Consider the following 26,989-nt stretch of genomic DNA (forward strand, 5'->3'; position numbering starts at 1 on the left):
ATATTGGGAGGTCATCCAGTTCAACCCCCTGCCTGAGGCAGGATCGTTCCTATTCAAACCATACAGTACAAGTCCATTGTCTAACCTCTTCGTAAAACTACAGTCAACCAGGACTCAACACAAGACATAACACCCTAACCCACCACTGGTAAAGCAGGGGAACACATAGCAGCCAACACAAAATTCTGGAGTAATTCTAAATGCAAAATTTCAAAACTTGTTTTAGTTTAAAAACATGTTTGTGCGACTCAAAGCTTTTTCAGTGCCCAGGGCAGAGGTGGGAAAGGTGGGGGGAAGAAGAGATTATGGTGACCACTGGAGAGCAAGGGAGAATTAGGGGAGGCACAATGGGGAGAAGAGTCTTACCTGATCCAGGTCTCATCACTTGGGCAGCAACTGCTACTGCTGCAGCGGTGGCTGTAGCAGCACACAATCAGGCTGCTGCTACTGGGGGGAGAAGCTGGAGTGGGTTCCCATGGGCTGCTTCTGGTGCTTTGTTTGCATCCCCCACTCCATGTCTCTCCCATGGCAAAGCCTCCAGAGGGAGGAGTGGCATTATTCCACCCCTCTCCCAGCTACATGACTAGGCACAGGCCTGTACCTGTCCAGCTTCTATATCCAAGTCGAACAGGGATGTGGCTGCCATGGCAAAAACTGCTGGGAGACGAGGTCATACTGACAGCTCCTTTAAGTTGGTGCCCATGGCTGATGCCTCACTTACCCCTCACAGTTATGCTGCTGATATGACTCTCTCTTTAAAGGACTTGGAAAGATGCTGCAATTGCAGCAAAAATCAATTTTCATTACAGAAAAAAAAAAAAAAAAAAAAAAAACAGTTTTCAGACCAAACTTCTAAATAGCTACTACTTTTGAGCTTGCAAGTCCCAGGACCCCTCAAGCTTGCAAGTCTGCAGTAACCCTCATGGCTGTGCATGCCATCACCGGTGGACAAAGCTAGGATGGAGGTATAACCCTACAAACTGGGAGAAGTTTCAGAACGATTACTATTCATTTTGCAAAGCAACAGGAATGGACTAGGCAAAGAACAGGTATGCCACAGATGCATGATTAAAGAAAAATCTTGTTTGTGCACATAAGAGTCCTCACCTAACTGCTAGCTTGTGACCAACTGAAGCAGACATTTGATGACTACATAGTAGCACTTGGCAGCAATAAGTTGCATTTTACCTTGTGTGCATGTATGTATACATGTGTGCACACACACGCAGGCATTCCCTTGCCCCAAAGCCGATCTTAAAATGATGCTATTTTTAAGTAACAGGGCCTAGTGAGAAACACAGGAAGAAAAGTGTCTAAGTCACTCCAGTCGCATTGGCCTTTTGTTCTATCTCCATTTCTTCATTTCCTTGGCACACAAGTTCTACTTAAGAGGGCCACATGCACATGAAATCACCAGCATCATCTCTTAATGGGCAAGGCCAACAGATTCACCTCATGTAATTGAAAGTATCCTCAGATTACCTGAAGAGTTGGCCCCTGGCATCCAGCTTAGGAAGACTTAGGAAAGCTTAGGAAAGCCAAGAATATCATCTCAGTGATGGCAGTTGGACTTACTGGAAACTCCAGAGATGAGTCGCTTCTGCCTTGTACACCTCTTTTCATGGCCTAAACAATAGCATGAGGTTTTCAAAGCCCCTTTAGAGGGAGGACAGACCATTGGAAAGAGTAGGGAAGTAGACTGGGTTCACTTGTGGCAGCTGGCCTGCCAAGGTTACCCATAATAATGGTGGCTTGCTTGTTGGAAGCATTAAAGCAGGGGTTTCCAACCTTTTTTGGTCAGAGTACCCCCCACGGCCAGTTGACAAGCGAAACCAGAAGTGCTGCTGGCTTCTCCGCGCCACTGTCGCGTACCCCTTGGGGCCTTCCAAAGTACCCCCAGGGGTATGCATACCCCCAGTTGAAACCCCCTGCATTAGAGCATAGAAATGATAAGGCAGCTTCTTCTGGTATCTGGCTGTTGCTCATGACTCTCAGTATAGTTCATTTCTTGAGAGAAAGCATCACCCCACCCTACCTCACCCCACGCTGTTATAAGCCCCAAGCTAAGTACAATCTACCACAAAACAGCAAAAGGCAAGGGAAGCCATGTTAAGTGACACTGTGTGTTCCTTAGAGGTCTATCATCTGGATTAGTCTCCAATGATTTGCCTGATCCAAATTCCAACAATCAGAGTAGCATCTAAAGCTAAGATAACTTTGGAAGGTGCTCAAATCACTGAAATTGCAGACTTGGCACCCTCAAGTGGTCACTTTAAGCTATTACATGTAGTTTGTCCACTGAAAACCAAAATCTCTTCCAAATTGTGCGACTTTTCCAGAAGTCTCTGAACATAGGCTGATGTTAGAGTAGATGTGGCACAGTATAGTATTCAGGCACAATAGTGGCAGCAGCCATAATCCTTACTTACAGCATGAGACAGACACTAAGATACTTCTCCAAAATGGTTGATGAGGACTTGATTTCGCTGTTCCTAGAATATATCACTTCAGGCTGCTGGTCTCATTATAAAGGGAAAAAAATCAAATCCTGTAAGACCTTTCCTTAGTTAGCAGCCTGACATCACATCACTTGAAGAGCATTCTGGTTATTCCATCTGTGGCTGGAAGACAAAGAAAGGCTCCTGCTAGTGCAAGAATTTGTTCTTTAGCACTGGGGCAGGAACACATTTAAAGGGCTGCAGGAATACTGGGTTATCAGGCATGCCTATCTTTCAAATCTAGTTTTTCCTTCAGCCCCTTGTTTGGAAGCAATAGGTACAGAAGCATAGACATATAAGGAGTGGAGGATACATCTTAAGTATTTGGTAGCAACACAAACATTACAAGCTACTGGGATTGTGTTGCTATTGAAAAGCCAATCAGCTCTGCACTTGAACCAACTTTGCTTAATCTAAGAATGAATTAATGTGAAAGTGAAATATTTAAATGTCAACATATTCAAATGTTAACCCTCTGGGATTCTGTTTTGCCACGTGGCAGGCTCATGCCTCTGATCAGGGAGATGTATGAGTCACCACATACAACAGGCTTGAGTCTCCAGGGGGCTGGACTCGATCTCCAGAGGTCCCTTCCAGCCCTGATGTCTATGAAATCTATGAAATTTTTAGCAGGACAGCACTTTTGGAGTCAAGCTAAGATATTGATAGATTAGAAGTTTCTATGTAGGATGCTGGTGGGATCAAAATTAGGAATTAGTCTTGCTCCACATGACAAGCTAAGAGGCAGAATAAAAGTGAAGAAATTGGCATCTCTCTCTCCATATCAGCACCATTATCCAAATACTTGTCAAGTCAAATCAATTTCTAGGAAGCAGGTACAACTCCACATCTTACAGCTGGATGGCGCCTTGGCAAAGGCAAAGTTCTCGATTTCAGAACAGACACAAGAAGCAGGTTTCACAAAAAGCTCAGTTTCTAGGTTTATTAAGTAAAGTTAACTGAATTGACTTCATTTTGTGGGGATTCCTTTCTGCCTACCCTGGTGAGCTAGCAGTGTTGCACAGAATCACGGCTGGACTGTGATAACCCAAATACAACTTTGGCTCATCTCACTGCTGACACATATGGAATGACTTGGGGGGTTTACATGCTGTGTCTGCTTGAGGCAGGTACATGTACAGATCAGCACAAGTCGCAAATGATAGTTTACATCCTTTCAAAACAAAGCAGGGCACTCTGCAAATGCACTGCAATGAGAAGACATGTGAAAAAGAAAGTTATACAGACTTGCAAATACATAATAAGTTCAGGAGATGCAAAAAAAAAAAAAACAAAAAACCAACCCCTCAAAAACACAAGAAATGTCAAGGGGAAAACACTTAATTTCAAACACAGTGTGTTCAAATGAAAACCCAGCTGTAATTTAACTTGAAATTCCCTTCAAAATGGGAAATGTACAGTAATGCAGTTTAACAGAAACCAGGTTCACCCTGGAGAGATGTGTCCAAAAAACACTGATGCACAAACAGGTTCAGTATTCTAAGCAAAATGTCCCTGGGCATTGGTGTACTTGACTCTTGGAGCCAGAGCAAAGCAATTCATTACACTTGCTGAACTGGAGGGCCTACTGCTGGTCCTGGTAGATATAACAGCACGTAGGTTTCCAGATGTCAGACAGAAGGCAGCACACAAACTGCTGGTTATTGAGAGAAATGCCACGAGCCAGACCCTGCTGGGACTGACTGGGATAAAAAACAAAAAAGAACAGCTTATTCCAGTAGCCTGGCCTCAGCTGCTCAGTGTTAGTGTAATGTTCTGCAAGATTCTTCAGTCCTTAGCTCGCTCCTTCCTCAGCCTGAGTTGTTTCTGACTTGTGCTTGAGCACAAGTGAAATTGGCCATGCAAAATTATCCAAAAAACACAAGGGACAGGACCAAGAAAACTAGCTGAACCTGTGGCTGGCTTTCAGATCCTATTTCCAAATATCAGAGTTACAGATTGGAAATTTATCTACAAAAGAAATAATATAAATGAAATAAAAAATGGCACTGTCCACAAAATAAAAAAAAAAAAAAATCTTACAACACAGCCTTATAAAAACGGCTTAGCAACGAGAGCTCAGTCACAAAATGAAGGATTCTAGCTCTTCATACATCAGAAGAGGAAACAGAAAGCTAAAAATTACTATTCCACATTCTCTTAATAAGTTAAACTTACTTTCCCTCCCACCTGTCTACAAAAGGGGTAGAAGCAAAGGGGGAAAAACAGGCTACCAAAAATAAAAAAAGGAAGAGAAGACAGAGCGCGCGCAAAAGAGAAAGAAAGAGAGAGAGAGAGAGAGAGAGAGGGAGAGAGCGGTCTGTGGTCATCAAGGCTCAGAGCGGGACTGAGTTCCTTTTAAGTGTTTAAAAGATGCAAAGCAGTTCCTCAAAGGTTCCCTCTCTTCAGCAGTTAGTTCAATGCTGTAGCCAATAAAAACTCAAGTATACATCAAGGAGAGATTCTTTCAAGGAGATCCACCATCGTTCCAAGGGCCACTCAGTTTGTATTAATCCTCAATGATTATGGGTTCATCGTTCATGGGCTGGCGTAACGGCACTGCCTGGATTGGCCGGATGATAATTGGTTTGTAAGGGCGTCTGGCGGCTCGCTTAGCTTCAGAAGATGAAAGCAGCTTGCGGATTTTCCTACAAACAATGGGAAAGAGAGGAATTGGGGACAAAAGCAAACAATTCTAGCATCTAAGATTTTTCCTCCTTATTGTTCAAGATCACACCTACTGTGCGCTCATAAATAGCCCACGCTATTTATTCTAACCAAGTTTTCTCCTGAGTCGTTTAAAAAACAAACCAAGAAAATTAGAATGAGAAGGGGACTGCTATTTATACAACCTCTCCTCCAAAGAGCCCAAGGTATATTACTGCAACTTCAATTGGTCTATTCATAAAATGAAATGTCTGTAGGTAGCAGGTTCAGAGCCAAGGCTGTAGCAGGTGTAGGGAATGCCTGAAATACTTAGGGCAACAGATCAGGTTCATTATGTATATTCTACATACAGCTGTGATAGCTACATTATAAGGTGCAAAGTCACATTATAAATGAATCTTCATTTCCTTCCCCAGACCACAAATCCATCCCCATCAGAATCATTCCAGCATTGCAAACCTCTGAGCAGGTTCAAGCAGCTGCTGATAAAGAGACTAGCTTCCCATCAAAATGGGAAATTTCTCCCTTAAAATTAACAGGCCAAAATAAAGGATCATTAAGATTCAGTCTTGCATTTGTAACAGCTTCCCTAGATATCAAAATGGCACTGTCCTTCTGTCCAGTACCTTGCAAGCCACATGGACTAGAAACAAATGGTGAAAACCTGACCGACTCCAATGGTTGTTTGCTCACTGACTTCAGTGGGGCCAGGATTGTGCACAAGAATTTTAGCCTAAGGGAACAGGTCAGCCTGGGGCCAGCCCCTCTTCTCTACCTTGCTCCACTGTGTTAATTTTCTTCCCACAAAATTGTAAATGTCCTCAACAAAATTTCAAAATGATTCAAATAGAAATTCTCATTTTGCATCTGCTAACATAATCTGCTTTTTCAAAGCCTCAAATTTAAATTTCCAATTTTCCTCTCTACGTATTTCTGACTACTGTATGCAACAGAATGAATTTTAACCATTTCCCCTCTCCTTCTCTCTCTTTTTGTTTTGGTTCTTCCAAATTTCTCCAACTCTGGAAGACACTGGAAGAGAGATAGAGTGGGAAAAGAAAAAAAAGGAATAACCCCGGACATTATTCAATTTCAGATCCTTATCTCTAGCCTAAATTCTTCTAGCATTAAGTCTGTAATTATTAGACCTTGTTACAATGTTTATGGGCTACATGTAAAACACCTCTGCTATCAGACAACTTCACCCCATATGGGTGGTTATCGGTTGTGACTGAATCATTTTTAGCCTTCTCTTGAATAACCCAAATAGATTACAGGCAGGTTTGCATGCCAAATTTTCCAAGTCTTTTCACTCTTCCTTTTCCATCTTTAAACTTTTTTACCATCCCCCCCATTAGAGAGAATTTTCCAAAAACCATCTCTCTAATGCTGGATACAGAGGGAAAGCATGAACACAGCCCTTGAGGAACATTATAGCTGTAGAATAGGGATTACATGGCACGGCTCTGAACAGAAAAGCAGATACTGCTGCTGGGTGGATTCTTATGAAGCTGGCACAAAGTCCAAATTAATTTAGAGCTGGAAAATATTTTAATATTGTTTGGACCCTTTCTGGACAGCAGCTGCCACAAGTCAATCTGGTACTGAGAGAAAACAGAAGAATTCAAATTTGGTGAAGTAGACCTGTACCTGCTGTCTGCTCACTTGGATGGGGTTGGAATGGATTCCAGCATGTGTCATGAATTGTACCACACACTATTTAGGTCTTCTGCAGGTTCCAATACTCCACACACATAGGCATAGCAAGCCAGCCAAGTGTGGAAAGGGGCAAGATGTCCAGGAATATGAGATTTCTCTTGCACCACTTTGAGAGGTCTCTCTCATCCCTGCCATGCATTTGATAGAGTTGTCGAATGCCTTAAAATCATTCAGTTAGGCTGGAGGGCCATCCCATCAGCAGAGAACAAGGAGATCACACTTGGGACCTGTTGCTGGAAGAATAGGTCTTGCAGCTGAAGTTTACTGTCTTTTCCTCCTGCCTTTTCAGAGTCTACGGGTACACTAGCTGGTCCAGCTGGATGGACTACATTGTCTCCCTGGGAAGAAAGATCTAGCTCTAGAGATATTACATGTAGATTTGATTGAACACAGTTGTGTACTCAGGATAACCACTAAGGCCATGGTTAGTACTGGATGCAAGTATGAACAGGGAAGACACATGGGTCAAAAACATAGTTCTCTTTGACATCTCTTATACAGCCCTCCTTCACTTCCACTGTGCTACCCAAGGAGGAGTAGGTGGGAGTTTACCACCTGCTGTGATAAGAAGGGGAAGACATAGGAGTACATCACCTCCAGGGGAGTGGCTATTCTATAGTTAATGCACAGTCTGAGGGAGAGATGGGTATCAGAGATATTTCCTTAACCTATTTATTACGGGATCAGTGGACACATCTACACAAGATGCTGATTGTGCAGTAGTTCATTACTACCACGCAGTAGCATCGCATGGCAAGAAGCATGATGTGATGCTACTGTGCAGTAGCAAAGCACTCCCGTGTAGTCAACATCACCCAAAAGCTGTTTCGCAATGCTACTACACAGTAATTCTGGTTTCTGTGCAGTCATTTAGTTCTCATTTATAAAAGTACTAAATGACTGGTCAGTAGCGTCTGGCGTAGATGCAGTCACTGACTAGGAACTCGAGTATTACCCACCCTCAACCTCTCTAGGGAACAGGTGCCCCTATTTAAGCCTTCTAGTGCCATATGGTTTGTGTATTGAGCATGGTTTCAAGATGACCAGTGGGAGATACCAGGGCTCCAGGTACCAAGGCACTTGGTGCCGAAGCAGTCCTAGATTTAATAGATACAACAGAATAGAAGGGCTGATAGGGACCCTGAAGGATCATCAGGTCCAGCCCCCTGCATGAGCAGGGGTCATGCCAGGTGACCATCCAGGTCTTCTCTAGGGTACATGACTGTACCACTTCTGTGGGGAGCTTGTTCCATAGTCTGGACACCCTAGTTGTGAAGAAGTTTTTCACAATGTTCAGCCTGAAACTATCTTCCAGGAGTTTGTGGCCGTGGTTTCTAGTTTTCCCCCTGGGCGTCCTGGTGAACAGTTGTTCACCGAGCCCCTGATGTACGCCTCTGATATGGCGGTAAGCCGCAATCAGGTCCCCTCTCAGCCTTCTTGTATTTAGTCTGAAGAGTCCGAGATCCCTCTGCCTCTCCTCGTATGGTCTGCCATGCAAGTCCCTGATCATACGGGTGGCTCTTCTCTGGACCCTCTCAAGCTTTAGCACATCCTTGTTGAAGTGTGGTGCCCAGAACTAGATGCAATACACCAAATGCACCACACCAATGTTGAGTAAAGTGGTAGAAGAATCGTTTCTTTGGATTTACTGGAGATGCATTGATTGATGCATGCCAGAGTTTTACTGGCCCTAGCAGCTACTGCACCTCATTGCTGGCTCAGATTCATGCTGGGGTTTACTGTTACCCCCAGATCCCTTTCATTTGTAGTGCTGGTCCGGTTAACGATGCCCAGCCTGTAGGTGTGCTGGGGGTTCTTCCTTCCCAGATGCAACACTTTGCATTTCTCTACATTGAACCTCATCTGGTTCTGTTCTGTCCAACATGCCAGCCTGTACCAGTCAATACCAAAGACACCTGGAAAAGTACTTCCACCCTGCCTTTTCACTAAAGTGGTGTCCTCTTCTGCCTGTCAATGGACATTGATGACAGATGATGGCAACAACTAGGGACTGATAAGTGGGCTAAGAAGTCAGGGTAGAATAAATGGCTCATTGCCAGACTGCTCAGAGGACTATGATTTAGTTCCAACCTTCTCTAATCCAAGGTCAAGCTCTCAAGCATCAAGCTCTCAAGATGGAACAGCCTAAGCCAGCTCCTCTAAGCTTTCTGAGTATGTTTAGAGGAGCAGCTACATATGGAGCATTGCTCAGGGGTGTACTGGTCTCCAAAACTTAGAAGGCACCAGGAGTCCCCATCATTGACAGATGTCAGAGCTTCACATGAAGGCTAGGTATTGAATCCCAGGGCTAAGTACAGACATTCAGAGAGCTTAACTGGGTTCAGAATGGCTGCCTGATTTAAACTTGGCTCATCCTAGTGCTGTCCTTATATTTACAGACCCGGTTTCAGTGACCAGAAATCAACCTAAAGGTGCAACTGTACAGAAGTCTCACACACACAAACCAGTATAAAAATTGCAGAACTGTTTAAGATAAACCTGGACTGATGTAGTATCAAAATGTACCCAATTTAGGTCAAAAAAGGTGCATGGAACTTCTATATGCTTTCTCTGCACAGCCCCAGGGCTGTGGTTTTCACTACCCCACCCTCATGTCCTACCCCAGCCTATTTTTTGCTCCCCAACTCCTTGTCCCCCATTGGACCAAACAGCCCACACAATACCCATCCTGCAAGATGTGAGGAGAGGGGCAGGAGGGATGGGGGTGTAGATTTGCTGGGGGAAGGGGGGCAGGGAGTCAGGGGAGCCTAAAAATAGCCCCTGGTCCTCCCCAAACCCCTCCACAGACCCTGTAAATCCTTCCGATTCCACCAGACTCTCCCAAACCCCAGCAACTCTCCATGGATCACACCTGCCCCCTCATTCTGATCGCTCCCATAAGTCACCCCTACTTCACCCTCCACCCCTTGCAGGTCATGCCTATCCCCCCCACCTGCTCATTGTGCCTGCCCCTCCCCCATTCCCCCAGACTACTTGCCCCCACCACAATTCCCCTGTTAGCCCCCGCCCCTCCAATTCCAACTTCCCTGATATTGGGAGGCCATTTTGAACCAATGTAACCTCCCCCTAATGCCCCCTAATGTCTGTACTTAGCCCAGAGGTCTAGCTTCTATCATATTGCTGGTGCCCCTGTATGAGGTGAGGGACGTAGCCTACACTGAGACTTTACTATTATTTGCCAGTGGGCAATAACAAAAATGAGGAAGGCTAACTACAGAACTATATAGAGAAGCAGGCAGACACTGCAGGACTTCATTCTCACTGGCCTCAAGAGCAAGAAGGAATTAAGAGCAGCGTAGGCTCAGCTGTCCTTCTGTGCTCTCAGACCAGGGACACAAAAGCATTCAGAGAACAAATACAGCTTCAGAAGGACACTGAATGTCAAAAGAGTTTGAGCATGTGTACGGAATGCAGATGCATGAGGAGTGCAACGCACGCTAGCTTCTGTACTCAACTTTGTTATTCAACTCTTGTTCTTATACTGTAATTTTGGATGCCAAAGTATGAAGGTTTCAGTGGTACACATCTGGGACAGATATACTGAGTAGCATCTAGTGCAAGGGAAAGCACTACCCTAGAGCTAAGTGGGGTCTATGGCAGCCTTATATGCTTTGCTCCCCCAAGTGCAAACATGATACTCTCTGTACTCACATGCCAGGACATTGCTGGGTGGTTGGGATTTTGGATAGAAGAGATAAAACTTCATAAACTTCTATAGATCTGGAGATTGGGATGGATGTTTCAGCAAGTTTTAGCCTTCCCTGGGGCATTTCCTATGTTCTAAAACATGGCTCAGGAGAACAAAAGGGGGAATCTTCCTCTAGCTCCATGGGACAGTATACAGTCAGCCCCAGGCCCACATCATCCAAACATCTAATGCAGTTGTCCAAGTTGTAGGCCTTGGCAAATGTCATGATTGGGACTGTAGGAATTTTAGGCCCTATCCCAAACACTGCATCTCCTGCCATGCCAGCCATGCAAAAATACCCCTGATCCCAATTGTGTCACAGTGGATCAGGCAGGGTGCGGATTGGTCCCAGACCTGAAGCTGCCGCCAGCCCTTAAACAGTTCCAGACCTGAGGCAGTCCAAGGATAGGGCCAACAATCAGCTGAGTAGGGGCCCCAGGTCCAGATCAAGACTACTAGCAGTCCTGGGGCCAGGACTGGCAATTAGCTGACTGACAGCCCTATATCTAGTTGGAGACCCATGGTTGTCCTGGGGCTGGGACCAACAATTAGCTGATTGTTGGCTTCAGCCCTAAAACAGCCCTGGATCTAGTGGTGCTACCCGTTCAATTTATAGCACCATAACAAGAGCCATAAAGATCTTCCGTATATTTTGTGGAATATCTTTGTGGCTAGTCTGTCACCTTATAGAGCCATAAATTGGCTGCATGAGTAGAAGTGTTACTGTTTACAGCACAGTTAACACCTTAATTTCACTGTAATTATAATGTGTACCCAGGGTCTTAATAAACAACATCAGGCTGGTGAAGAGTCAGCCTAAATGATGAAACATGCTTTCAGCATGCATGAAAAGCACTATTGGTGGTAAATGCAAAATAGAAACGAAAAAATGTTGAATGGAGGCAGCTACCCCTTGTTAATGCCACTTGAATGAAGCCTCTTTCCTACCTGGTTTCTTCAGTGGCCATGTAAAACACATCATCTGGAGCATCAATCCAGTTCATCCTCCTCCTTTTCACTGGAGGCATGGATCCACCACGAATTAATCGAACTTTTGTTGGGTATGATTTCCCATTGAGCAGCAAGTTTCGACTTGGTCCCTGACATAATATAGGAAAAAAAATTAAAATTACAGACTGTGTCAAATATAAGGTAGCATATGACAAACACCCAAACAAGAGGAGAGAAGAATTAAAATTTTTGAATCAGACATTAAGTTCTTGACAAATTTTCTCCCCTCCAGCCTGTGAGAGAACATAAAATTAATGAACAAGAAGTAGCCCCCTAGCACTAACTACTGAGGCCCTCTCACATATACAATAGGGCAGCAGTACTCCAACAAACAAGGATAGGATCATTAGGAGGCCCTGTCAGTAAACCTTCATGATTAAAAGGATTGCATCAAGTTTGGAAGACTGAGCACTCAATTTCAACTCAGGCACTACTGTAAATCTGGAGGAACTCTATTCACTTCAGAGAAACAAGTGTAGATTTACGACGAGAGTCAGATTTTTATGTGCTCTAAGATTATTTCTGGTTCTCACAAATTCACCCACATCTTTTGTGCTTTAAGGATGACTTTAAAAAAAAATGCATAAGGGTAGTACACTGGTTTTTCAAAAGCATTCTCCCTATAACTACATGTTTTAAAGTGTCCATCAGAAAGTGTTACTGTGGGACTGAACTTTTCAGATGCCCCCTGAATTATCAAACTTGCTTTAAGAAGCAACATGTCCATGGTTTCTACAGATCTACACATCACCCCTTTCCACTCTCAAAAATTAGGAGTTTATTTCTATAATGGAGTAGACATGCAAAATGGTTAAAGTAGTCCAATTTGGCTGTCCTTGATCATATAGGGCCCAATTCTGCCACCCAAGTTCATGAGAAGCAGTACTTAGAATAATCCCATTGAAATCAACAGCATTAAACACGAAAAGGTTGCAGAATCAGGCCCCGAAGTTTGATCATGTGTAAATTAGAACTGCTCAGACTTAGAACCGTCAGGACAGAGGAGGGTAGGGACAGGAGAGATTTCAGAAAAAAGAAAACAAGTTCAAGGTTTTCCATGGACTACTGAGAATTCAGCAAAAAAACTGGATACCAAAAAAAAAATCTGAATTTTGGAAGCCCTGCCCAAAGGGCTTGTAGTTCAGGTAAGGAGAACATAGTTGCCATGGTCAGACTATTTCCTAGGAATTCCTCTTGAAGATGGTAAGAGATGCATCGTTAGGAAATGACGCTTGGTCACAGAGCCAAGCCTATGGAAGAGAAAGGGAGCTTGAAGCGCTCCATGTATATTTCCCATCGGATTCTGCATCAGCACATCCAAATTAAAAGTATGTAAACTGGGGGGAGGGGTGCTTTTTCTTGACAAAAATATTTTCCACAGAAATCAGATGCTTTTCTGTGAAATCAAGTTTAGCTGAAAAGCCAAAATTTTCCATTAAAAAAAATAAACACAACATCGGGAATAACATTTCTGACCATCCCTAGTCAGTAAATGCCACTGGTGACTTCATGTTTGGATACCTTTGCCCCTCTTCCAGAAAATAAGGGTCTACAAGAAGAGCTAAAATTTTTTCCATCCTAATTCCTTGACACTGGAGAGAGCTCCCACAATTATAACACACGTGGAAGAAACCATTTCTTTTTTCTTTCAACTTTCTGGCTCCTTGGTATGCAAGACCATTTCAGCAAAGCAAACCATTAAAACTCTTCCAGATATTTAGCCTTTAATGTTGAGGTTTATCAACAAAGTTTGGAACAAGGCTTTGCCAGACTTCTGCAGAGAAGGTCTTTTCATTTGCATTGAGAACATTATTTTTCTCCCAGTGTTTAACTTGTCAGTAGAACAGCTATAGTGAAAGTACTTGGAAATGCTTGGAAGAAAGCAGCTAACATGCTTGGATTTTGCATCGGTCTAACCAACAGAGCACTCGCTTCAATGGGTACATCCTGAAACGTGGACCTTTCATTTCCAGAACATTGTTTTGAGCAACCAGAGTAGTGAGAGAGTTCAGAGTTCCCACCCTTTTCGCTGAAAGAAGTTAAATCATTCCCTCTGGTTTCTCCCACTACACTGAGTTTTTTTTATACAGCAGACACAAACAAGTAGCCAGTCTCCTCAGTAATAAGAGGTGAAACTGAATTCAAATTAGAAATACAAAAATTTACCATGTTGTATCAGATGCCAAGAAATGACAGACAAAATTATTGCTTCCTTATTACAACTACACTAGCATAAATATCCTGGCTGTGAAATATACCCTACCCAAGACAGGAGCATTAGATTGGATGATAATTATTCAATAGCCATTATTAATACCCATTGCAGATTTACCCAAGCCCACATGCCTTTATTTATACCAATACATTATGACAATTTACCCTATAGGGCAAATTCCACTATATCAATACAAGAAGCAGGTGAAGTTCTTAATGGTGAAATGTCCCCTTGTGAAGAGACCCATCACAAGACACAGGGACACATAAGCCACCAACATGGGCTGGACAGGCATGTCCAGGGTTCAAATTACACTCTGACAGAGGGGGGGGGAAGGGTGTCTGTAGTGGTGGCAGCCAGAAGCTAGAAGGAGCTGCCACGGCCGTCTTGAGCTTCTTAGTTTCTTATGAGGGGGCTCTCATCTCTTACACGAGGCTCAGCCCGCCAGGACTCCCCCATAATTCAAACTCTGGACATGTCTACATGGCATGGGGCACTGCTGTGCAGAATGACCCAAGCCAGCTCTAACTAAGCAAGTTTCACTTCACTCAGCAGCTTGGTATCCCCTGCCCAGCACTGCATCGTGCTTTGTACCTTCAACAAGGCAAAGCCCTTGGGCTGGTCCTCTGCACAGGAGGTTAAATTTAATCTCAGGAGCACTTCATGGGAAACTTTGCCACTAGCCCACCTATCAGACTGGCTATTTGCTTCTGTCCTCTGCTGAAGCTCTCAGCATAATGGACGAAAGGCTAGGAGGAGTTTTTAAACTTTAAAAAAAACAAACAAGCAAGCAAACATGCATGCTCAGCAGACAGCTTACACACCAACTTCCTCAATATGAGAAACCATTTTCCAAACAAAAGCCCTTCCGTCATGTAAGCCCTTCCTCTTTCAGTGAAACACATTCCGCCTAGAAACACATTTCAGGGCTTTGCTATAAACAGCCACTCATTTCTGTATGACTGGATACAAAACGTTCCATTCAAAACAGAATTTAATTTATATTGACTGAATTCTGTCTTTTTTCATGTAAATACCTGGATCTCTTTCATACCCAGAGACATATGAAAGAATAACTGCAATTCATTGAAAAAAATTATGAAGAAGGATGAATAGCTGTGAACAGCAAAGGTAGAAGTGAAGTAACTAGGTTTTAAAGGGGTCTTCTATCTAGAGAAAGTTAAGGTTTTTCTTTCTTCCCTGTTTTTGGTTTAAAGGAACATTCTCTTACCATTTGTCTGGTTTGTCCGTGGTTAGGCAGACCTAACAAACAGGAAAGAGAATAGAGCTGGTAAGACCATTGCTTTTCCAAGACAGAAAGAAAAAATACAAAAATCAAAAAAACACACACACCTATGGTTGCAACTGGGTTGGTTTTCTAAAACAGAAGTTTTCTACCTAATCTCTCCCATCCTAAGAGATACCTGGAGAAGACAGCTTCCTTAGCAATATGATCGAAGTCATATGAACAATATGCAGAGCCAAAAAAATTAAACATGCTCCATTTACTTATAACTTTCTGACCAGTTATGGGAAACTACAACCACATAATATCCCCTCTTTCAGATTTAAAGACCTTTTTCTCCAATGCTACGTAAAATCCTGATTTTCACATTTTGGTAGATTTACTTCAATTAAAGAAGGGCATTACATGGCCAAGAAAGCAAAAAACAAAACAAACAAACAAAAAAAACCCTTTACTATCATCCTGAGATTTTCAGACAACTAATCAGTTCGGATGTTAGCTACTGGATGCACAATTGGATTGTATCTACCAAGCTACTCAGTACATGAGAACCTGCCACAAGTAAAGACTTCCAAGAACTTAGCACTGACAATCACAGTGCACAGCATATCTACCCATCACACAAAGTGGATGCTACGTTAACACAAGCAGTACTGGAAAGCAACACACACAGTGACCTGACATTCTTAGACTACCATTTACTATATTAGATACCTCACCATATTGCAAAAGGTCCATGTTTTAGGTGCAAACCAAGTCTATAAACTAAACCTGGCATTTAAATAAATAGCAAAGATGCAGTTTTTATATGCAAGAGAATGAAGTTCTGTTCTAAAGCTACAAAGATATGGCAGGAATGAACTGGAGAACTCAAGCTTTTTCCATCACCGTGTTTTCTTCAGTTGTTTTCATTTATTATCCAGGTCCAATCTCTCAAATTGGACAAATTCTTTGAGGAAAGGTAAATCAGTAGTTATAGGTATAGCCTCTGAATCAGAACTTCTTAGACCCTAAATGCTGGTGGCTGCCAGTGGCAGAGGAACACTGAACAAAACCCTGCTCACTCTCCCTTTCAGTATCCACTCTGCCACTGCATGACACAGGACACTGAGCAAGAGGGTCCTATGGTCTGACCCAGTAAATGGCAGTTCTTATGTTATTTTGCTCTTATGCATGTAGGTCTGTTAATCTGCCCCAACATTTCAAATTGTGTTTTAGAAATTTCAGTGCCTTAGAGTGTCACAAGGGCCTTCTTGGCCCAGAACTGACTTGTACTAAAACTAACACAGTGAAAATTTATTATAGTGGGCATTCACCACCACTGGGATGGGCTGCAGAAAGCTTTTATAAGCCAATATATCCCTGCTTTCACACATTTTTAACACCTTAACATTTATCCCTTTGGCCTGTTTTCCCCATGTTTGGTCTCTGGCCAAGGATAAATTGATTTTAAAAAGAAAGTGAGCAAAATCTCTGTATTTTTTTTTTTTTTTTTTAAAGAAAATTCAGTTAAAAAAAAAAAAAGTGAACCCTCAAGACCCTTCCTGCCCCCACAGTTTCTATGTTAGAAGATTCTATCCACACTTTTCAGAAAAAAAGAACATGCAAGAAAAAGGGCTGAAGTTAAAACTCTCCTTGGTAAATACAAACTCTAACATACTTGAAGTATGTTATAAAACTTACAGAAGGAGGGCAAGTTAATGTTCCAATGGAAAAAAAAAATACTACTTTTGAGTGCTCAACTGTAATACTGCATTAAAGCCAGCAGTTTGCATCATATGTGATAACCTTTCTACAGAAGGACAGATATAATAAGTGGGTACCCAACATATGAAGATAAATATGAACAGCTTAAATTTTTGGATGTTTTAATGTTCAAATATGCATAGAGCTAGACAAAAGCAAATCACCAGAAAGAGGGAGATGTCAGTCCCTACAGAATTGATGCGCTCAATGTTAAAGGAAGCTAGGTAGTGGAACTGATTAGGCAATATAAATCTCAAGATAATGAACCTACAAGTTTTAATGCAGGAGCAGCTGTCCCATTCAAAAAGACAGTAGCAGGAACAGCCACGTGGTGTGAACAGAATTGAACACATGTTGAGAGGCTACCCATTCATTAGGGAAGGACCTAGGATAGAAAATTAGGAGACTGATGTTTTAGTCATTGAACTGTAATTTTATCCATTGCCTATCAGTGGGCAAAGTCATTTAATCACCCCAACTTCTGTTTCACCATCTGTAAAATGAGGATGGTACCTTCTTTTTCCTCACCAGGTTACTGAGCGCTATAAATATTTAATGTTGTGAAACATCCCAAGATTCTGAGAGGGAAGGCACAGATACGCTCTCAGTTTACCCCTGCAACATTCACTGTGCTGAAAATAAAAGATGACAGGTTCACAGGAGCAGACAGTGCCCAAGGAGATTCCAGATTCAGAAGAGATGGGTACTGGCACTATGAATGTTGGATGGAAACAGGCATTAGCGAAGTTATTCACAGTTCTCAAATGAATATTAAATTTAGATAGTCTGTATTGAGAGGGGATGAATGCCAGATAATGAGACTGGCACAAAGGCCGAGGTGAAGGTCAAACCAGAACCACTACTGGTCTGACACCTTGTTCCTGTGAACAGCAAAGAAATTACTAATTGTCCAACATGATTTATCAGTAACCTGCTCCTTCTAGGAGAAAATGATTCAGTTCCTTGTTCCTCTGATACAGCTATCAGCAGTACATAATTGGATGACATTTTTCAAAGCCATTTTATATTCTTGCTATAACACAAGGTCTTATCTACAGTGGGCAATACATTAATCCTAACTATTTCAGATGGTTCCCTTTACACATTTATACACCTGAAAAGTAGGAGGGAAAAGAGAATACAAAAAGTAGCCACTTAAAAAATTAGTTTTACATTGCAGTACAAAATCATTATATTTGATATAATTTCTCAGAAACAATGGCTGTTGTTAAAAAATAAACAAACTCACAACAATATTTAACACTAATTCATCTGACAGGACGAGAAATATAACACCACATCTATATCCTATTCCAAGTCTACAGTCAGATCTGCTGTACTCTGTCCTAAAAGTGACAGATACCTAGCTTGAACCTGTGACCTCTTACTAGGAATTTCTCCTTAACGTGGTAAAAGCACACATCACAAATATTCTGAGTCCTGAACCATCCAGAGACCCAAGTAAGGAATGATATTAACTTGGAGACACCACCATGTGACACTTGATCCCTCCCAAGTTGGTGGTTCAATTTTTCATGTACTGAAAACAGAATGAAGATAGCTTATCTCCCAAATCCATAGCTTACCTCCCCATCCATATAGATCAGAAGTGTAAGGAAGTGTCTACGTAAATACTAGGAATAAAAACGGTAACAGGCCCTGTCTTCTCTTTCGCAACCACTACATTAGATGGGGACTTTTTCCTCTAATGCTGTCTCAAAGGATTCTCTGGTGAGATCTCCAGAAGAGAGAGTGAATAACACTTTGTATGATCTCTAAAAACCCGGCTGACTGACATTACAAACAATCTGAAAACAAGAGGCTGACTGTTTCCTATACATCACCTTCAAGATTAGTGCTTTAAAGGAATAGTTAAGGATGAATCTGAGGGAGGGGAAGAAGGCCTCTGATGACAAATCTTCTCTGACTAACCAGATCTTCACTTTTCATTCATGAAAGCTAAGAGCTGCAGAAACCAGGATACGTTCTGAAATCTCAAAAGATTAGGATTTCTTTCCTCAGAACACTAGGAAAAAACCATAGCCTTAGAGAAGGGTCTACCACTGTTGTCAATTAGTTTTCCCTGAAGTCTTCTAGTTAGAGATATCTAAAACGGCAGGAGCTTCAAAGGTTATGTTACATCCAGAACGTACAACTGTACCATTGTAAATATAGGTTTTGCCAGAACATTGAAGGCTTACAGAAATGGCTACAGATCAAGTAGCTATATTAGAGATGTTGCATAAAGGACTGCAAAGTACATCTGAGCTCCTAAATTTTGGAAAGGCCTTCGAATTTTCAGTCCTCGGCACAAGACCCTTTATGGAAAAGAACTTGCTTTACAGGGAATAGCCATAACAAGTTGTAATGATTTGATGCTTAAACATTCTTATAGTATCAGAGCTGCAGAAAAACCATACTCTCTCCCAAGATGATCAGTGGGGGAACTGTAGCTGGTAGCAGAAATGGGACAGAAAGGAGTTCCTACTACATGCAGCCAAAGTACATTTCTCTTCAATTTGTTCCAAAGAGACAAAACCTCAATTGGATATCTGGATTAACAAGCACACATGCATTCAGTGCCCCTTCTACAGAGGACCAATGGATTCAAGGGACACACAAACCTGGATCTCTCCTCCACTGTACTGCAGCTGAGAGTTTACATAGGAATTAAAAGTGGAGTGCAAGCAGGTTGCTGCTGGGCCTAAAGGAACAGCTGGCATTTAAGACTGCAGAGTGAGAATCTAGCTTCCTGTATGTAACAAAAAAAAAAATGGTAATATAATCCGTTCCTACAGGAACTGGAGAAGAGCCCTATGCACATGCTATCTGACAAAATTCCTACTCGTAAGGATTTCAGTAGGTCCATCCTCAAACTTTAGTGGTAGCACCACAGCTGTCCCCTACGCTACCTACTCTCACTACTGAAGTGTGATCCTATTCCTTACCATCTCCACAAAACGCAGCGCTGTGGGAAAGCCAGCCTCCCCCTTCTGTCTCTGATGTACCCAGTCACATCTAGAAGGAATAAGGGAATCTACCGGCAAATGACTATGGCAAATATCAGGAAACGGCTGTCAGCTACTTTGCTATTTTAAATAGAAATCTGGAATTCACTTCTGTACCTCCCTTCTGATTTTTTCTTTGGATCAAGTTTACCTTAGCTGCACACCTTTACCTGCATTTTCTTGGAGAAGCTCTTAGAACGCCCCTCAAGCAACCTCTTACACAATACCAATGAGCACCACAGTCTGACACCTAACTTTAGGAAAGCCTTGGGATGGTGTAAACTTTTAATCCCTGCTCCCCTTTACATATCCACAGTGCACAAAAAATGATTCCTTGAAGTGCACATTTGTCTTGTGTAAGCCTAAATCATTTTTATAACAAATCAAAGTAACAAGCAATTATATACAGTTTTTTTAAACTTCACTTTATTGTATTATGTAAACACATGCAATGGATTTAATTGTAATGTACCTAGAGAGCTAAAATATGGCTAGTAGGTTTAAAATCTAAACTACATTTTAAAATGCACACTTGTTTTTTACATCTGTGTAATCTTACATTTGTTTCCACCCCTGCTCTGAAAACAACTGACCCTTCAAATCTCAGCAATACTACACTTCTGAGCAAGCCATAACAAACCAGCATGCAAAAGGTAGAGTAAGAATTTCAGCAAAGAAAAACTGTATTTCCAAATGACTGAATTTCAAGTTCACTTGAGTGAATGAGACAGAGAGAGAGAGGGAGAGACAGAGAGAGAATGCACAACCACTTTTCATACATAATGAAAGTTATATCAATGTCCTTAAGCTGCCAAGACCTTGTTGTTGTAACTGAGCAGGCTGTCAGATGTCACCATCTTAAAACTGGAGAGTGTGAATCTGCAGGAGTGCAGGTATCCAGAAAGTGCATCTAGTAGAAGAGGGTGTAAACTTACATTGAACAGCACCTAGGCTGGACTAACATTTTCTCATAATTCTGTAGTGCATAAAACAATGTTAAAATTGCAATTTACTTACCTAAATAAGTTCCTACCAAGATTGGCAAAGGAAAAGGGAGAAAAAAAAGATTTAAAGTTAAAAAAGGAAAGAATAACGTGATTCAGAATACAACAGCCCAGCACCATGCAATAAAAGCAAAAAACCAAAACCAAACCAGATTTTGATAGCAGCAGAGAATAAAAGCAATAAAGTCTCTAACAAATCTTTGATATTAGACTGATTATGGCAACACTAAATGGACAGTCATTTTCCTCAAACAGGAGATCAAAAATAGAACAGATTGGATTACCTACACATAAGAAAGTTGCTCACTTCCCTTGGCCATCCCTTGCTTTTCTAAAGGTAGCTTTCAAAGTGCTCTTTCCTGGAGATATTTACACTACACCAATTTTCCTGCTCCCTGCCCGATCCGTTGATCTGCTTTCTCCTCTCTGCCACACCTGCCACTGTGGTGCCTGCCCCCTCCCCATTTTGCTACATGCCACACACAAAGCTGTGTGCGCCACAGGTTGGCTACCCCTGCTTTAGAGCAATGTTCTGCTACCTTAACTCAGTGGTCATCAATCTTTTTTATCTTCTTAGGCTGCAGGTCACAGTGACCCAGTTTGGGTCAGAGGCAGGTAGGGCCTTCTCCTTCCTGCCCCCATGACATCATGAGGAGAGTGCCCACACTCACCACTTCCCCTCCACCCCCACCACCAGCCCCGAGGGAAAGCAACTGCTGTCAAAGCCCACAGCCACCAAATGCTGCTGAACCTCCATGTCTGCAGGACAAATCAAATGACTCCAACGGCTGATTACCAACTGCTGCTGTCTCAGGCTAAGCAGCAACCTGCTCTACAAATAGATGCACTGCCCCCAGTGGGTTTCTTTGTGAAGTACGATATTATTGTACACAAGTAAAAGGTATCATACTCAGGCTGTCTGTGATGAGATATATTCACAGTGGTTCAGTTATATATTCACCTTTATCCCTTAAACGGCATCCTGGAATTCTGCTGAGCAGTGAGAGAAATTCACTTTACTGAATTACAGAAGCTGAAAGCAACTTGCTACTCCAAACTGGGAAAAGCAAACTTATGAATAGAACTGCACATGCCACATACAAGTTTATGCTTCTCATTCTCATCTTCAAGGCCACTCACAGCTGCGCCCCTCTACTCATTCGCTCATCTTACAGCATCCAAATATGCCTGTCCAGCTTTTGTCAATACCAGCCTGGGCATCCACTTGTCTTCTCTTCAAACAAACCTCTGTGCTTTGCTAATATCTGGGGTGTTCTTCCTGAACTGACCCATGGGACTGCCATCTTCTGCTCATCCAAATCTCTTTTCCAGACCCACTTGTCATGCAGTCAAACAAAAATTGCAAAATCATAAAAGCAAGGTTAAGTGGAAAAGTTTCTCTTGACATGTACTCCGATTCTACAAACTGTATACATTTGGATTATCTCTATTTTGTTTCTTTTGCTTCAGCTCAAAAGACTCTGGTTAACTTAGCAAAGAGAACAGACCTCAGAGAGATAAATTGTGCTTCTAAGCATGCAGCTCATAAGCAAAGATAATGTGCTTATTATCACAGGAGGTAGTGGAAGGAATTGTAAACAGTGCCTCATCATAGACTTCTCCAGTTGTGCTGGTAGTAACAATAATTTATTACAGCCATTTAAAAAAGGGTATAGAACTTCCTCTCATGAAGCCAGCCAGCTCCACTGGCTCATGTATAGGTAAATGAGGCAATATCGTAGTTCTAACATTTTCTCGCAAGGAACAACTGAGTAGAGAATGATCTGGGATGAAGTCCCTGAATTTCCACAAGCACTTGGTCTGCAACTGCATTGTTTCCCACTCTCTCCTCTGCCTCTGCATGGCCTACCTAAGAGCAAGATAAAATCTAGCCCTCCATGAGTTTACCATGTCCCGTGTAAATTCTACTTCAGGTATAGAAGCCAACTGAGTTCATTTAAAACATAGCTAGGAACTAAATACATGAGATTTATCAAATGTTTTTAGGACCAATCACAAACTAATTCCATAATTTGATATTTTACCAGCCACAGCACTAGAGTTGGGCATTGTTTTAATTAATAGCATATCCACTGAAAAATGGAGTTTCAAAAGGACAAACTATTTGCAAACTCAGGCAAAATCATGCAAACAGTTATAGCCAAGGAAATTGGGGCAAAACATTTTTTTTTAAGTGTCAAAACATTCCGTTTCAAAATGTGACTTTTCCTTTCAAAAATGCCATCTTTGGTTTAAAAAGAAAAAGTCTAAAGCTTAGGGGGCTGGGGAAGGTTTTAGAAAGGATTACCCAATCCAAAAAAAAAAAAAAAATCTATTCTGTTTGGGGTTGATTTAAATGTCAGGTTGACTCAAAATAGTTTTATTTTATTTTCTTCCTCCCTGTGTCCCAGACCCCAAACTAAAAATAAATAAATAAATAAATAAATACATTTCAGCCTGTCCTGAAAAAATTAATTTCACAATTTCTTTTTGTTTAGCCACAGAGGCTAAACATCCATCATTCACTCAGCCTTATCAGTTAGCTAGCCAGACCCTTCATGTACATGTTGCTTCAAGCAGCTTCATACAGGTTCATACAATCCAGGCATGACTAAGTTAGTCCGTGTCGCCAACGTATTACTGAAAAGTTACATTTTGAAAGATTTCCTTCAGCTCAGGACTGCAAATGAGAAGACAAAATTGCCAGTGGAATCCAATGTCAGGGACTATGCGTTTTCTGCTGCTATCTAAATAGCAAGAATCGCTGAGTAGTTTATTTTCCAAGTTGGGGAAAGTTGCCCTAAGAACAATGTCCTGTTCTATTCAACATTTGATTTATTTCTATACTTATCCTCCTTATCCTATACTTATCCTTGACTGTGTTTGGTCAAGAGCCCTTCCTTTTACTTATCTTTGTTGCAACTCAGCCTTGGTCTGTAAATGCAGTTTGCTGATCTTCACTGACTGAAATGCAATGGGGAGAGGGTGCATGAGGGGAACTCAGAATGCTGACTTACTTTATACTTTTAAATTAATCTCTCCCCCCCCTTAATTTCAAGCTGTGCTCCATACAGCTGAAGTCTTTTTATTAGTTCTTACTACACTTTACTGCTCATTCAAATAACCTGTTCAGATTATTCAAAAATCCCTTCCATTCCAAAAGTCCCCACACCCCACAACTAATTTTCCAACCTCATATTTTGCCTTGCAAATTTTTGCCAGTACTGCATGTTTGCAGGGTTTCCAAGGCCTTAAATTTATCTACAGAATTATGCAGATGCATAATCACTGCCTGAGGCTGCTCTTTATTAGCATTCAGTGAGCCCAATCCTCCCATTTACAGAGATTAGGTCTAGCTATCACTTTCAAAAAACAGAATAGGAAGCTTACCTCCTCTGTCTTCAGTGAGCAATTACTTCTTACATTTCTTTCCTCAACACCTGTAAGCCTCCCCATCCTCATATCTCTTTTTAGTTACCGCAGTCTCTTTGGATCTTCATTTTCAAGGAAGTCAAACCCAAATGATGTTTCCCATATACTCATTTCATTTGCCAGAAATATAATTTAGCCCAAGGGGGGGGGGATGCTGATTTTATTTATTTATTTAAAGTGTCAAAGGCCTTGATTCACTTCCACTGAGATTTGAGATCAGGACTTTAATCAAAGATCTAGAGATCTTTTAAATGATTTTTTTGTTTTTTTTTTTTACTTCTCACTATGCTTCTGAGACCTACCATCTCCTTTTCTTGCCCAATGTCCAACTACTTTTCCACTTGTGTGTCTAGTGTGAGACCACTTACAACTCAGACCTCCTGAAGGTGGAAGCATGTCACAACACACACACACACAGAAAGGGCACACCAACAAGAACAATATCTGTACTAAGATACATGCTAACTTTGGAAAAAAACAACTTCCAGGAACCTGTCCCAGAGCAGGATGGATTTAAACAATACTGTGCGGATAACTGTTCTTGAATGACAACTTTTGCAAACCAACAGCAGCACTGACTGCCCCTCTACATGTATCTGGATCCGTAGCTCAGCAGGGTTACAAGGCCGCAACCTAACTCTCCATAAGATGTGGCAAAAAAGCCAGCTCAAAAAGGTTCATATATTTTTAAGACTATTAGGGACTCCTGAGATCTATGCTGACCTCCTGATAAACAGATGCTTTAAGACCTCCCTGAATTAATTCCACCTTACACCCAACAGAAGCTGTTTGGCTAGAGCATATCTATTACAACAACATCCAATCCTCTTTAAAAGTTTGCAGTGGGGGCCCCTGCTAAGTTGTTCCAATAGTTATATTTCTTGACTTAGAAGTCCACACCTTATTTCTAGTTTGAATCTTATCTACTTCAAATTCCAGACTTTGAACTTTGTTATACACTTTTTGAGAAATTGACAAGAATTGTTACCAGTTTCTATTCCCCACATCCAGGTACTTCTGGAACATGATCAAGTAACTTTCTCCTTGATAAGCTATCTAGATATCATTCCTTGAGTCTTTCAAGATTAAGAATGTTTTTCAATCCTTTAATTGTTCTTTTGGCTCTTCTCTGAACCCCTCCCCAATGTCTCAACATCCTTTTCGAAGTGTAGAAACAAAACTGGATGCAGCATTTCAGTAGTGACCAGACTAGTACCAAATGCAGAGGTAACAATCTCCATTCTCCTTTCTCTGCACTCTCCTGGGAACAGACAAATGTACACTTGCGGCAGCTTCAAAAAGGGAGAAGATGCTGCTTGTCAAGAAAGTACAGCATCTGTTATGCCCTAATGGATCCATGTGCATGAGATTCAGTAAAAGAGCAAAACAGGCCCAGGTTTAACCCTGGATGAAGCAGAGTTAAAGCTGGAGTGGTTTCACTACTCTTTTACAGATACAGATTCATGTAACTGCATCAGTTTCCTCTTCCCCTTTTCAAACCACTTTATATATGTTTGGCCATACCCCCTCTGTCTATACATACAGGGATCACATTAATTCTAGTGTCATATTGGGTGTTCAACTGAACCAATTATCCACTACGAACCCCAGAGATTTTTTTTTGGTTAGCTCTCCAGGGTAATTAATGGGATTTATTAGTATTGATACACTATCAGAAACATCAAGAACAGATTCATTTTGGTTCCTTACGCACCTTAGTGGGGTTTACTACCTGCATTCCTAAAAAGCAATTCAAATTGCCCATGCAGTAGAAGCCACAAAAATTAGTAGGCAACTGAAGTCACTAGGTGTCTCCAGTTTGGACTGCAAAGCTCCCTAGGTGTCTACCTCACAGTTTCTGTGCATGCACAGAAGCAAGTCACCTGGAAAAATGAAGAGCCTAACTCCATCAAAGCACAGGTAATTGAAAGTGGTGCTGGGAGGCACCAACCATTGCATATGCTCATGAAACTATGAATCTACCCCCAGGGCAGAATGATAGCATTGAACTCTCTTCCTGCAGGAAGTACAGGATTGTTCCCAGAAATCCAAGTTCTCAGATCTAGAAAGGAAAACAGCCTTCTTCTACTTCTGGGATATCAAAAATAAAGCCCAAACTTTTTTCACAAGGCTGTCTTGGGTTGGATGGCTCTTTTGCCAGGAAGAACTGGATTTCCTGTGACGTGCTTTCCCAATACTGTCTCTAACAAACTCTCAGAGGAGTTTTCCGTCTATTAACTTCTCTGTAAAAACATATTAAATATGAACTTTCATTCTACCCAAGAGAACTTTTACAATCTTTTCTCCACTGCCTGATGAAGGGTGTTTGTGCCTGAAAGCTTGCAATTAAATAATTTTTGCAAATCTTGTTGTTCTAATAAAAGATGATATCTCTACTACGAGTCCTGATTGCTTTGTTTCTAACAAATGCATTCCTGAAGGAGGCAATTCAATGGAATCTCTTTAGAGTGAATATCACAGAGATCTACTGGATAACCATCATGACATGTCTTCAAAGCAGCGAGGCATCAGAGGGGTACGTTATTAGCAGGCAGACTATTTGCTTTAAAACACTTGCCTGCCTGTACACTAATGCCAGGAGCCTGGGCAACAAGCAGGAGGAGCTCAGTGCAAAGAATTATGATGTCACTGGGATAACGGAGACCTGGTGGGACTCCACCCATGACTGGACCACGGGTATAGAGGGCTATACCCTGTACAGGAGGGATCGTGT

At 41.8% G+C, this 26,989-nt stretch overlaps 1 protein-coding gene across 4 annotated transcripts in view; it reads right to left on the reverse strand.

Moving 5' to 3' along the window:
* Positions 1-3,421: 3,421 nt before the first annotated feature.
* The window catches only part of MTA1 (metastasis associated 1), a 122,720-nt gene continuing 99,152 nt past the window's right edge, over positions 3,422-26,989 (reverse strand). The window contains exons 18-21 of one of the 4 annotated variants that reach the window (XM_019530734.1): positions 20,837-20,848; positions 15,051-15,082; positions 11,542-11,693; positions 3,422-5,146 (exon numbers count right to left, since the gene is read on the reverse strand). In XM_019530734.1, coding sequence (XP_019386279.1) covers positions 5,008-5,146; positions 11,542-11,693; positions 15,051-15,082; positions 20,837-20,848 — 335 coding nt within the window. In that variant the 3' untranslated portion in view covers positions 3,422-5,007. The remainder of the gene's footprint in view (positions 5,147-11,541; positions 11,694-15,050; positions 15,083-20,836; positions 20,849-26,989) is intronic. The other 3 variants (XM_019530736.1, XM_019530737.1, XM_019530738.1) reach the window with 3 other exon arrangements.

The sequence above is a fragment of the Crocodylus porosus genome, unplaced genomic scaffold, assembly GCF_001723895.1.
Source record: "Crocodylus porosus isolate Cpor-Errol unplaced genomic scaffold, CroPor_comp1, whole genome shotgun sequence".
NCBI classification, from domain to species: domain Eukaryota; kingdom Metazoa; phylum Chordata; order Crocodylia; family Crocodylidae; genus Crocodylus; species Crocodylus porosus.